The sequence below is a fragment of the Panulirus ornatus genome, chromosome 17, assembly GCF_036320965.1.
Source record: "Panulirus ornatus isolate Po-2019 chromosome 17, ASM3632096v1, whole genome shotgun sequence".
In the NCBI taxonomy this organism is placed as follows: domain Eukaryota; kingdom Metazoa; phylum Arthropoda; class Malacostraca; order Decapoda; family Palinuridae; genus Panulirus; species Panulirus ornatus.
Genome location: NC_092240.1, coordinates 54,796,558 through 54,811,167, shown reverse-complemented (window position 1 = coordinate 54,811,167; position 14,610 = coordinate 54,796,558). Strand labels below are relative to the sequence as shown.

Below are 14,610 nucleotides of genomic sequence, written 5' to 3'. Positions count from 1 at the left end.
CAGAACATCTTTTTATTCTCCCTAAAATTTAATGATACTCTCTCACCCCAACTCTCATTTGCCCTTTTTTTCACCTCTTGCACCTTTCTCTTGACCTCCTGTCTCTTTCTTTTATACATCTCCCACTCAATTGCATTTTTTCCCTGCAAAAATCGTCCAAATGCCTCTCTCTTCTCTTTCACTAATACTCTTACTTCTTCATCCCACCACTCACTACCCTTTCTAATCAACCCACCTCCCACTCTTCTCATGCCACAAGCATCTTTTGCGCAATCCATCACTGATTCCCTAAATACATCCCATTCCTCCCCCACTCCCCTTACTTCCATTGTTCTCACCTTTTTCCATTCTGTACTCAGTCTCTCCTGGTACTTCCTCACACAGGTCTCCTTCTCAAGCTCACTCTCACCACCCTCTTCACCCCAACATTCACTCTTCCTTTCTGAAAACCCATACAAATCTTCACCTTAGCCTCCACAAGATAATGATCAGACATCCCTCCAGTTGCACCTCTCAGCACATTAACATCCAAAAGTCTCTCTTTCGCACGCCTGTCAATTAACACGTAATCCAATAACGCTCTCTGGCCATCTCTCCTACTTACATAAGTATACTTATGTATATCTCGCTTTTTAAACCAGGTATTCCCAATCATCAGTCCTTTTTCAGCACATAAATCTACAAGCTCTTCACCATTTCCATTTACAACACTGAACACCCCATGTATACCAATTATTCCCTCAACTGCCACATTACTCACCTTTGCATTTAAATCACCCATCGCTATAACCCGGTCTCGTGCATCAAAACCACTAACACACTCATTCAGCTGCTCCCAAAACACTTGCCTCTCTTGATCTTTCTTCTCATGCCCAGGTGCATAAGCACCAATAATCACCCACCTCTCTCCATCAACTTTCAGTTTTACCCATATCAATCGAGAATTTACTTTCTTACACTCTATCACATACTCCCACAACTCCTGTTTCAGGAGTATTGCTACTCCTTCCCTTGCTCTTGTCCTCTCACTAACCCCTGACTTTACTCCCCAGACATTCCCAAACCACTCTCCCCCTTTACCCTTGAGCTTCGTTTCACTCAGAGCCAAAACATCCAGGTTCCTTTCCTCAAACATACTATTTTATTTATTTTGCTTTGTCGCTGTCTCCCGCGTTAGCGAGGTAGCGCAAGGAAACAGACGAAAGAAATGGCCCAACCCACCCACATACACATGTATATACATACATATATACATATTATCCCTGGGGATGGGGGGAGAAAGAATGCTTCCCACGTATTCCCTGCGTGTCGTAAAAGGCGACTAAAAGGGGAGGGAGCGGGGGGCTGGAAATCCTCCCATTCCATTTTCAGTTTTCCAAAAGAAGGAACAGAGAAGGGGACCAAGTGAGGATATTCCTTCTAAGGCTCAGTCCTCTGTTCTTAACACTACCTCGCTAATGCGGGAAACAGCAAATATGTATAAATATATATATATATATATATATTATATATATTTATTTATATATATTATTATTATATAAATAAATATATATATATATATATTATATATATATATATAATATATATATATATAATATATATATAATTTATTTATCTATTTTGCTTTGTCACTGTCTCCCGCGTTTGCGAGGTACCGCAAGGAAACAGATGAAAGAAATGGCCCAACCCACCCCCATACACATGTATATACACACATGTCCACACACGCAAATATACATACCTATACATCTCAATGTACATATATTTATACACACACAGACACATACATATATACCCATGCACACAATTCACACTGTCTGCCTTTATTCGTTCCCATCGCCACCTCGCCACACATGGAATACCATCCCCCTCCCCCCTCATGTGTGAGAGGTAGCGCTAGGAAAAGACAACAAAGGCCTCATTCGTTCACACTCAGTCTCTAGCTGTCATGCAATAATGCCCGAAACCACAGCTCCCTTTCCACATCCAGGACCCACACAACTTTCCATGGTTTACCCCAGACGCTTCACATGCCCTGATTCAATCCATTAACAGCATGTCGACCCCGGTATACCACATCGATCCAATTCACTCTATTCCTTGCCTGCCTTTCACCCTCCTGCATGTTCAGGCCCCGATCACTCAAAATCTTTTTCACTCCATCTTTCCACCTCCAATTTGGTCTCCCACTTCTCCTCGTTCCCTCCACCTCCGACACATATATCCTCTTGGTCAATGTTTCCTCACTCATTCTCTCCATGTGCCCAAACCATTTCAAAACACCCTCTTCTGCTCCCTCAACAACGCTCTTTTTATTTCCACACATCTCTCTTACCCTTACATTACTTACTCGATCAAACCACCTCACACCACATACTGTCCTCAAACATCTCATTTCCAGCACATCCACCCTCCTGCGCACTACTCTATCCACAGCCCACGCCTCGCAACCATACAACATTGTTGGAACCACTATTCGTTCAAACATAGCCATTTCTGCTTTCAGAGATAATGCTCTTGACTTCCACACATTCTTCAAGGCTCCCAGGATTTTTGCCCCCTCCCCCACCCTATGATTTACTTCTGCTTCCATTATTATTATACTTAACTGCTGTTTCCCACGTCAGCAAGGTAGCGCCAGGAAAAAGATGAAGAGTATAAACATATACATTACTGTATGGTCATTATGTCAACATATTCTGGCATAACACGTTTAATGATGCTCCAAGGGAAGTGAATCCTCATGGATACACCTTAGTTTTGGAGTAAAACTATGTTTTAATTACCTGCTGAACAAGTGCCACCTCAGATGCTGAGAGGACTCTTTCCATGAGTGAGAATAAATGTAAACAGCATTTTGAAAGTTAAACCAACATGATGTGTTCTTTAACAAAGAATCTGGGCACAACTGGTGTCGTCCCCACAACTGGTGTCGTCCCCTAGACAAATACAACAGACACAGAGTCTTTGTAAAATACCCCAATTAATATTGGTGACAAATAAAATCAAACTCAATGAATACCCATGGATGATTAATTCTGTGGCTCAATCAACAACTCATGATATACTTCAAGACATAACAGTACTCACGCATAGTACTCAACGGCCTTCTGAAGACAATGTTTCACCTCATCACTAAAACCACCAGGCTCCTGAGGCCCTATACGTCCTAGGTGTTTACCTTGAGCATGGTATACATTACCAAGGTTGTAGAGAGCTCGACCTTCACCAACCTTATGAAAAGAAAAAGACTGGAATAAAGTATCATAATAATGAAACACAATTATGTAATCCAATAAAAACAAGCGCACAAAAAAATATGCTTAATGTTTAACCCCTAAAGGATCCCAGTTATACTTGTAAAGGGACCCTTGCTACACTTGTATGGGTGTCCCCTTCCCACACTCATTAAATTCAAGGGTTTATGTAGAGGTCCCTTATGTTACAAGCATCTAGAATTAGCACATGGAAAACATCCTGTGGTGATAGTTACCCATACAACACAATGTCTTAATCTGTGAGGACCTTAGCCATGCTCGTATGGGTCACCTTTACTATCTGTCATTCTAAAGTGAGAGTTGAACTTTACTGGTATGCACAGATGCCTTGTGTCACAAGCAACTGCACTGAGAAAGAATTCAACCACTTCAATCACCTATATATCAAGATGGGGGAGGTGTGACCCTGGCACATGAGCTGCACCAATTAGTGCCTAATTAGTGATAGTCTTTGGGGCACTAATTATGATGATAATGATCTGGTTAATATTGAACCAGTAGCCCTAGGAAAAGTTCATTGAGTATCAGTAATCCATTGGTGGCAGAGAAAAGATAAAGACGTATGAGTCAGGAAAAGTTAAGAAACAAGTGATAAGCCAAGCCAAATCTACATGTCTGTTCAGCCACAAATGGATGATTTACCAGATTTTTTCCTCATCCTTTTTAACTTTCTTTGATATTTCTTATTGGAAAATAAGCCTAAATTATTTCTTTTAATTCTTTAACAAAATCCTGATCCTGGTAGCCCCCCTCAAAGTTATAAATCTTGGTCTTTCAAGGGTTAAACTTCAACATCCACATAAATATAAAAACACATGAGAAAATATCTCAATCTCTCTCCCCTTCACCCATGGCTGTCCGATTCTACAGTTTAGGGTTTGTCTCCCTATTTTTGAAGAGCAATGAGTTACTTGTATATGCGAATACAGCTATCCTGGAAAAACTAAAATAACAGAGACATGGATAAACACACACACACAAAAAGAAATACATATAAAAAAAAATCTGGCAAATACAGAAATCCTATGGTGTGTGTTGGGGTGAAAAGAGTGGTGAGAGTAAGTGAGCTTGGAAAGGAGACTTGTGTGAGGAAGTACCAGGAGAGATTAGAGTGCAGGCGTGAGGAAGTACCAAGAGAGATTGAGTGCGGAATGGCAAAAGGTGAGAGCAAATGACTGAAGGGGAGTGGGGGAGGAATGGGATGTATTTAGGGAAGCAGTGATGGCTTGCACAAAAGATGCTTATGGCATGAGAAAGGTGGGCAGATTAGAGGGATGGTGGGATGAAGAAGTAAAATTGTTAGTGAAAGAGAAGAGGGAGGCATTTGGACAATTTTTGCAGGGTAGTACTGCAAATGATTGGGAGATGTATAAAAGATAGTGGTAGGAGGTCAAGAGAAAGGTGCAAGAGGTGAAAAAGAGGGCAAATGAGAGTTGGGGTGAGAGAGGCTCATTAAATTTTAGAGAGAAGAAAAAGGTGTTTTGGAAGGAGGTAAATAAAGTGTGTAAGACAAGAGAACAAAAGGGTACATTGGTGAAGGGGGATAATGGGGAGGTAATAACAAGTAGTGGTGAAGTGAGAAGGAGTGAGTATTTTGAAGGTTTGTTGAATGTGTTTGATGATAGAGTGGCAGATATAGGGTGTTTTGGTCAAGGTGGTGTGCGAAGGGAGAGGGTCAGGGAGAAAGGTTTGGTAAACAGAGAAGAGGTAGTAAAAGCTTTGCAGAAGATGAAAACTGGCAAGGCAGTTGGGTTTGGAGGTATTGCAGTGGAATTTATTAAAAAAGGGGGTGACTGTGTTGTTGATAGGTTGGTAAGCATATTCAACGTATGTATGGTTCAGAGTGAAGTGCCTATAGAATTGGCAGAATGCATGCATAGTGCCATTGTACAAAGGCAAAGGGGATAAAGGTGAGTGTTCAAATTACAGAAGTATAAGTCTGTCGAGTATTCCTGGGAAATTATAAAGGAGGGTATTGATTGGGAGGGTATTGATTGAGAGGGTAAAGGCATGTACAGAGCATCAGATTGGGGAAGAGCAGTGTCATTTCAGAAGTGGTAGAGGATTTGTGGATCAGGTGTTTGCTTTGAAGAATGTGTGTGAGAAATACTTAGAAAAATAGATGGATTTGTATGTAGTATCTATGGATCTGGAGAAGGAATATGATAGGGTTGATAGAGATGCTTTGTGGAAGGTATTAAGGGTAGGTGTGTAAGTTGCTAGAAGCAGTGAAAAGTTTTTACCAAAGATGTAGCGCATGTGTACAAATAGATCAAGAGGAAAGTGATTGGTTCCCAGTGAATGTTGGTTTGTGGCAGGGGTGCATGATGTCTCCATGGTTGTTTAATGGATGGGGTGGTTAGGGAGGTGAATGCAAGAGTTTTGGAGAGAGGGGCAAGTATGCAGTCTGTTGTGGATGAGAAGGATTGGGAAATGAGTCTGTTGTTGTTCGCTGATGATACAGTGCTGGTGCCTGATTCAGGTGAGAAACTGCAGAAGATGGTGACTGAGTCTGGTAGTTTAAAAAAGAAATAAGCTGAGAGTAAATGTGAATAAGAGCAAGGTTATTAAGTACATTGCAAAAGTTATGTTTATAAATGAATGAGGATCTGTGAGTACAGGCTGCTTAAAGTGAGAGGCTGGGGTATGAATATGTTTTGTCAATGTTATGTTCATTGGGGACGGGGATGTGTGAGGACAGACTGCTTAAAGTGAGTGGCTAGGGTAAGCTTTTAATTTCTACCCAAGTATTTCAATGGGAGGGGTCTTGTGATGTTACAAGAAATTGGTTGCTGAGCTTGACATGCATGAAAGACTTTGTAAAATACTATCTCCAAAATCTTCGGTGCAATATGCACAAAAAGAGAGAACACCTCAAACATTTGGGGCCCAAGACTTCAACAACATGCCATCTATCATCAGAAAAAGCTTGGGATGCAAGGAAGAGAAGCCCAAGAAGCACTGGACAACTACCTAAAAAGTGTACCAGACCAGCCAGGTTGTAGAGTTATGAAGGTCTGAGGGCTGCAGCTTCCAAAAGCTTGGTTGACTAAGCCTAGGCTATGGGGTGAAGACTCCTGAAGATTTCACAAGGTACTCACAAGTATCTTAGCAATGAAATGTAAATTGCATTACAGACCTAAATATGGACAGAGATGAAAATATATACTACAGCTGATATTTACAAATGAATTTTAAGAGATGGGAGAAAACATCCAAAAACAAATAAGACAAAATGAAAAGTAGAAGCCACCTTGACTAACAAAGTATCAAGACACTGGTAAAAAAGCAATGTCTTCATAGGAAAGAATAAAAAAAAAAAATACTTTGCATGTCATTAATTATAGGATAATCTACAAAGATGTAAGAATAAAATAAGTAAGAGATACAATAAAAAGAAAACTGCAAGAACTTCATAGTTCCACTCTAAATTCCTTAGCAGTGCTTGCTTTACACATTCTTTTGGACTATAGAACACTTTCAAGTGAGCCAAGACTGAGGTTTGACCATTTTGTAAATTTCACCAGTTTCTATACACCCAATGTAGTTTTTCCATGTTATCTGTATGTAATCTAAGTAAACATACATTATATGAAGCATTTAAAAATCTATTCACTGTGTTAAACCAAAAGCAAAACACTTCTTTGTCTCAAAAGAGCTTGGGGTTGCTTCAGGCATGGTGGAAGATAAGGCAACAGAAGGAGCAGAAGGTAGGTCTTTTACTTCATCCATTGTAGGAGCTGGTTTTCATGTGCATGAGAGTCCATCCAATTACAGGTAATGAGCTTGATAAAATGAATACAGTTGCAGTTCCTGAATAAGTATAAAGATTTTAAGCATTCTTTAAACATTTCTAGAGGTGTCACTTGCTTCAAGAAGTTTGGTTTCTTCTAGGCAGGTGTCTCAAATACTCTGCACACCCACCACTTTTGTACCTTTTGGATACTTTGCACATTCATCATTCTTTTACTTCAAGACATTTTCTTAACACTTGCCTTCAGGTGACACATGCCAGGGAACAATCTAAGTTTCTGCAAACATCCATTCGTAAGCACAAAGGGCTCATGAATTTTGAACTACATCATATTATTTGGCCTTCTCACACAAAAGGAGCCCAGAAATAGATGTACCTCATTCTGAATGTTGCTTTAATCACTTGTACAAAAGCTTATTGAGGTCAGTCATTCTAGCTCTGTGTACTGTTCTGCGCTTAGCAATGCTCTTATTTGAAGCGCTCTCAGTATGGGACTTCTCGAGATCTTGTATGGTTGCTTTACCAATGCATCTAACACTCCCTCTAACCCTTACCTAACTTCTGTAGAATCTGAACTTTTTGCACATTAGTACGTACAATATGCTTCCTTTTCACACTGCTACATGTTCATGCACGGCAAAATATAGGAGAAATCAATGAAAACACCCTACATTCAAAAACTTCACTAAGTGGGAAGAATAGAGTAGGCAAATCTGCAAACCTTCCTCTGAATATATCACAAGGTGGCAAACAAAACTATCTGAGAGACCAGCAAGAAACAGAAGAGACTCCTAGGGTCTTACCTAGTCAGATTGCAAGCATAATTCTTGTAGATAATCACTCTTCCCATCACTCCTTCCCCTTTCATTCTATATTTCCTGTCCTTATCTTTCTCTCTTTCTTCCATTCCACATATAGTTTCTCTCTCTCCACTTACTCACTGCTACTCACCTCGTCCCTTTCTCATTCTGTCCTTTATCCTTTCCCTTATTGTATTTAATGATCTCTTTTTTCCCTTCTATTTCACTGTCCTCTTTCTATTTTTCCTCCTCTTCTATTTCACTCTTTCCCTTTCTCCCTCCCTAATTCTCCTTGTCTATTTACATGCCATAAGTCTCTCTCTCCCTTTTCCTCCATTTGATCACAAGATGAACTTGAACTCAAATATTGTACAGTATATGAAAAAGGACAGCTAGAGCCTGTGAACGAATGGGGCCTTTGTTGTCTTTTCCTAGCGCTACCTCGCACACATTCGGGGGGGAGGAGGCTGTTATTCCATGTGTGGCAAGGTGGCGATGGATATAAATAAAGGCAGACAGTATGAATTATGTACATGTGTATATATGTCTGTGTGTGTATATATACATGTGCATTGAGATGTATAGGTATGTATATTTGTGTGTGTGGACGAGTATGTATATACATGTGTATGTGGGTGGGTTGGGCCATTCTTTCGTCTGTTTCTTGCGCTACCTCGCTAATGCGGGAGACAGTGACAAAGCAAATAAATAAATAAATAAATATGAAAAAGTTACATTATACATTTCAGTAATATCACCTGAAGACTGCTTCAACAAAAAAAACAAAAAACAGACTTAGCAGATATGTATGTTGTGCTTTACTATAAGAAAATATTCTAGATAAGGGGGATGGGGGATCTCTGTTGTACAGAGGGTGGCTACATCCAAACCTTGTCCTGAAGCTCCTGAGATATAGACAGGTGGCGCTCACAGCAACATATGGCCTCCTTGAACTTGCCCATCACCTTCAGCGTGTTGCCTAAGTTGCCTGATGCTTTCGCCACACCCAATCGGTCACCCATCGTTCTGCTCAGCCACAAACCAACAAAAATTCATCAAGATCCTCCTTGAGCAAAGTCTAACATAAACTCATAAAGAAGGTTATACGCATTAAGGAAAGTTAATAACAAAGATCCTATTGTGTTTCAGTAATCATAACAAGAACACAAGTTATAAAAAACATATACTGCACTATGATGAAGCATTAAGCATATGTTTATATTCAAATATGGTAAAAAATTAGAGAAAAATAATTACAGTAACACATCTATGCCATAACTGCAGTGTCCATTTTGTAACCCAATTAAAATGCCATTTCTATTACTTACAGAGAAGTAAACTTACACATATGCATAAGCACAGAAAAAGACTACATGAAAAATATGGGGTATAATTGTTATGTCTCTTCTAATCTGAAGTGCAGCCAAAGTTTTTCCAAGCATCCTCATGGGGTTGGAAAATCAGGGGGAGATAAGGCCTCATAAGGTAAAGTGGCAGATGAAGTGCATGACTCTTTCTGCTGGATACCTTAATGGGAAAAAAGTAAAGAAAAATGCACTCTCCCATTTTGTGGTGGCTACAGATACAGCTTGCAACAGATAGTGTATGGGTTGTGTATGGGGTTGGAAAATCAGGGGGAGATAAGGCCTCATAAGGTAAAGTGGCAGATGAAGTGCATGACTCTTTCTGCTGGATACCTTAATGGGAAAAAAGTAAAGAAAAATGCACTCTCCCATTTTGTGGTGGCTACAGATACAGCTTGCAACAGATAGTGTATGGGTTGTGAGGTAAACCCTTCACGTGAAAAAACACTTTCAGTACATGACACTGCGCAATGTTTTGTGGCTGAAGAAGATCTCCAATTATACTTATACCTATAACAGGACTTCCACAGGCAGTGCCTCTGCTTCTCATGACAAATGCATAGCATGCTCATATCCAATAAGGGTGTTGCATAAATTGGCTATTAAGGATTTGGAGAAGGCATATGACTGAATTGAAAGAAATGCTTTGTGGAAGGTCTTAACAATATATGGAGTGGGAGTTATGTTGCCGGAAGCAATGAAGTTTTTATTAAGGGTGTAAGGCTTGCGTATGCATAGGAAGGGAGGAGAGTGAATGGTTCTCAGTGAAAGTCGGTCAGCAGCATGAGAGTGTGATGTCACCTTCATTGTTTAATTTGTTTATGGATGGGGTGGTGAGGGAGGTAAATACAAGAGTCTTGGAGAGAGGGGTGAGTATGTAATCTGCTGGGGATGAGATGGCGAAGGCCTGGTGAGTGAGTGAGTTGCTGTTCACTGATGATACAGCACTGGCAGCTGATCTGAGTGAGAAACTTTAGTAGTTGGTGACTGAGTTTGGAAGGTTAGAAAGGAGAAAGTTGAAAGCAAATGTGAATAAAGACAAGGTTATAAGGTTCGGCAGGGCTGAGAGACAAGATAGCTGGGTTACAAGTTTGAATGGAGAAAAATTGAAGGAAGTGAAGTGTTTCAGACTTCTGGGAGTGGACTTGGCAGAGGAGGCATGGGCTACAGATAGGATTGTGCAGAGGCTGGTGGGTGTGTTGGAAATGAAATATTTGAGGACAATATGTGGTTTGAGGTTGTCTGAATAAGTAAAGAGATGGTAAGAGAGATGTGTGGAAACAAAAGTGTTGCTGAGAGAGCAGAAGAGGGTGTGTTGGAATGGTTTGGACATATGGAGAGAATGAAAGAAGAAAGGTTGTCAAAGAGGATATACTTGTCAGAAGTGGAGGGAACAAGGAGAATTGGAAGACCAAATTGGAGGTGGAAGGGTGGAGTGAAAAAGATTCTGAGCAATCAGGGCCTGACCATGCAGGAGGGTGAAAGGCGTGTACAGAATAAGAGTAAATTGTAATTATGTGGTATACTGGGGTCAACATGCCGTCAACTGACTGAACCAGGGCAGGTGAAACATTCAGGCCATGGAGAGGTGTAGGGGGCTTGGATGTGGATAGAGAGCAATGGTTAACAGTACATTACACATGACAGTTCAAGTATGGGAATGAGCAGATGTGGTCTTTCTTTGTCTGCTTCCTGGCACTACCTCACTAATGCAGGAAATGGCGATCAAATTAAGCAAGGAACTTGTTTCATAAATATGAAGTACTTTTAGAATATAAGAGTGGTGGATGACTGGAATAAAATGACTCAAGACAAGGTTAATTCAGACAGAATACAGAAACCAAAGAAGTTTTAGGATAATGTTAAAGAGATGGACCACATGAGTGTAAAACTCCCTCCCCATATGTATGAATACGTAATTATGAATGTGCTTCACTTAATTATGACCTTGATGGCACTCCACCTTCGACTTAAGATTGACCACATATCATTTTAGTTCATGGATTATTCTTCTTAAATTCATTCTTTTACTAGTCTGTTTTATGAAATGTACTTTCAAGTTATTTGATTATGTTGTTTCAATCTGTGGATTTATGTTTCTATAGTAGTGAACAATTCTCTAACCTGACTGGATTTTGCTCCATATTCACTTCTTTTATATAACAGTTTTCAAGTTAAAAGTCTGTTTATAAATGTTATCTGACAGATGTTTTCTTTTCAATAATGTTTCCTTGTAGAAAATGGTTATATACATAAAACTCTCTCTTTTAAACCTTTCCTGATAAAAATGAATACAAAATTTAAATCAAATTACTACTGTAGTTTAAGTTGCTTAGTCACTATACAAAATGAAAAGAGAATGAGGAAAACTTTTTGTATCATATGGTGTTGTAACTCTAATGGCAGTACAACAAGCAGGCTGGTATGATGTCTCAAGTCTGCTTGACCATCACAGATGTGGGGTAGCAAAATCAGGGTTTTTCCCACTCACTTTATAATACTACTGACCTAACAGGAATCAAGTGGCACTACTGAACTAACAAGGGTCAGGTGACATTACTGACCAAGCAGGGGGTCAAGTGGCACTATTGACCTAGTGACAGTCAAGTGAAACTAATGACCTGTCAGACTGCACTACTAACCTGGCAACAGTCAGGTCTAGCTTGTGGTACTCCATAGCCTTATCGTACTCGCCCAAATAGAAGTAGGCGTTACCCAGCTGGGAGTAGATGGCAGAAAGAGTGCGGAGGTCGTCCGTGCCTGTCTGTATGGCTGCCTCAAAGAAAGCGACGCCGGCCCGGCAGTCCCCTGCCTTGCACAGCCGCTCACCCTCCAGGGCCAGCTCAAGGCAGGTGCTCGAGTCCATCTGCAATAAAAAACAATCCATCTCTGAATCATCTGCATTACAGAAAAGTACATTCTAATAAAAATATCACAATACATATAATTTATGACATACATAAAACATATTCAATGATTGAAAGTGTCTTTATTCAGGTGTATTCTACACCACATGAGGCATGAGCTCTAACATCATGTACACTACACACAAGGTATTAATCCTAGCACTGCATTTGCTACAATGTATATGGAAACCATATCTGGTATTATCAAAAACATATGAAGAGATCATTGCGAGAAGTTGCTAATAAGTTGGTGCAAGAGTAATGTGTAAGTTACATGCAGTTGTCAGGTACAAATGTAAGATGTCAGGTGCAAGTCAGGCAGTAGGTGCAAATGTTAAGCATCAGCCGCAGACAGATGTCAGGCATGAGGTGCAAGTGTCTGTCATGACGTACAGGTGCCATGCATTCAGTGCAGGAGTCAGCTATCAGGTGCAGGTGTCTGGTAAAAGGTAAAGGTGTGATGCATCAGATGGAAAAGTTAGCCATCATGTACAAGTGTTGGGTGTATGTGACACTGGTAGTCAGCAGAAGAGATAGTTCAAAGATGAGGGACTTAGCAGATAAGAAGACAGTCAGCAGGTAAGATACATATTCAGCATGAGAAAGTAAGCAGGTGAGTTATGTAGTCAGCAGGTGTGGTAGGATGTCAGCCAGAGACAGTCAACAAGAGGTAAACAAGAAGCATGTAAGGTAAGAAGTCAACCAGTGAGACAGTCAGCAGGTAAGGTCCAGACCATCAGCCCTACAGTAACAATCTCTCTCTCTCTCCAAGACTCTCACATTTACCTCCCTCACCACCCCATCCATAAAGAATTTAATGGTAACATTAAATTTTCTTTTTAATTTTCCAAAAGAAGGAACAGAGAAGGGGGCCAGGTGAGGATATTCCCTCAAAGGCCCAGTCGTCTGTTCTTAACGCTACCTTGCTAATGCGAGACATGGCAAATAGTATGAAAATATATATATATATAATATATATATATATATATATATATATATATATATATATATATTATATATATATATATACATATATAATCATGTTGTAGCGGGTAAAGTGAAACTCTGGTACAGGGTCCAAGTATACATGGTGACATGCGACTATGGGCAATATGAGCAATAAGATGTACAGAAATAACCATTACCAAACTAAGCACAGTAACACTAATTGTCAGGAAGTACAGTAAAACCATGAGTATAGAAGTACAATAACACATCCAGTGTAGGGAGGTATAACAACATATCAAGTGTAGGGAGGTGCAGCAACACATCAAGTGTAGAGATGTAAACACTAAGTAAGAAGGTACAGTAACATCAGTGTAGGGAGGTACAAAATGCACAAAGTGTAAGAAGGTATAATAATTAGCATATGTAAGATCACTGTAATGGGCATCCAAACCCCATGGCAACTGCTTCCATCATTTAATGTGTACAAATCATCCACCCGGCCCCCCATATTGACAATGACTACTGTACCAATGGACCATCTTAACAATAACTCACAGCCACATAGTCCGGTGCCAGGTTAATGAGGTGTAAGGAATCTCATGAATATGGCGTTACAGATGATGTATTTTTCACAGGCTGTATACCTGTGTTTCTTAAATATTTCAGTGAGCTTGACTCTTAAATGTAAAAACATTAAAAATACATTAATTGTTTCCAGAACACATAAATATCAGTTTTAAATCGACTAGCCGCAATCCAACATTAAACTGACCGGTCAGGAACACCATATTAAGCCACATACAGCATGGACTGCTAGTTTTACACGTCCGGTCTGTTTCCATATTTATTTGAGTTTCCATATTCATCTGAACTTTAACCCCATTTCTGTACGCTATGTGGCACGAATAAATCTTGGGGGAGCAGGGGGATGTGGGGGGTTGAAAGGTTAAAATCTCATTTCAAGAAATCTTAAAGACTTTTCGACAGACGGCATTCTTGATGTAAACCTAATTCAAATTTCAACGAGGAGGAGGGAATGGGAATCAGCCAACATTGTATCGTGACAGGGGACGCTAGGCTGAGAAAGGCTGGGAATCAGTTGTAGATTTTCTCAAACATGGCCAGAACACTTCAGAATTTATCTTTTTTTTTTCTAAATCCGTGTGGCTAATACACCCAGCCGATGGAATTCATCAGCGGTAGTTTACGCACTTTAGTTTTATGACCGCCGAACCCGTCCACGACTCAAAATCTGAGGCAGCATTATCAAGACGTAGCACATTCCTCAATACGTCACTTTGGACAGTGGATTGCTTACATTCCCTGAAGTGCCAAGAGTGGATATGTAGAAACTAAATGGGATAATTACGTAAACACCCCCATAAAAGTTTACTATCGATCTCATGAAATCTGATTGACCACATCCAGCTGATGTACCCTGGATCACAACCCGCTGTAGGACTAAGGCAGTCAAGACACTTTACCTTCTACCATAACAACAGTAACCAATACAAGGCCATCTATAGACAGTGATTCGTAAAATATACGCAGCGAAGAAAT

At 40.1% G+C, this 14,610-nt stretch overlaps 1 protein-coding gene across 11 annotated transcripts in view; it reads right to left on the bottom strand.

Moving 5' to 3' along the window:
• Nucleotides 1–14,610, bottom strand: part of pins (G-protein-signaling modulator pins) — a 281,528-nt gene that overhangs the window by 46,529 nt on the left and 220,389 nt on the right. For all 11 annotated transcript variants that reach the window (XM_071672594.1, XM_071672591.1, XM_071672595.1 and 8 more), the window contains 3 exons: nt 11,839–12,062; nt 8,723–8,858; nt 3,091–3,233 (listed from right to left, as the gene is read on the bottom strand). In XM_071672594.1, coding sequence (XP_071528695.1) covers nt 3,091–3,233; nt 8,723–8,858; nt 11,839–12,062 — 503 coding nt within the window. The remainder of the gene's footprint in view (nt 1–3,090; nt 3,234–8,722; nt 8,859–11,838; nt 12,063–14,610) is intronic.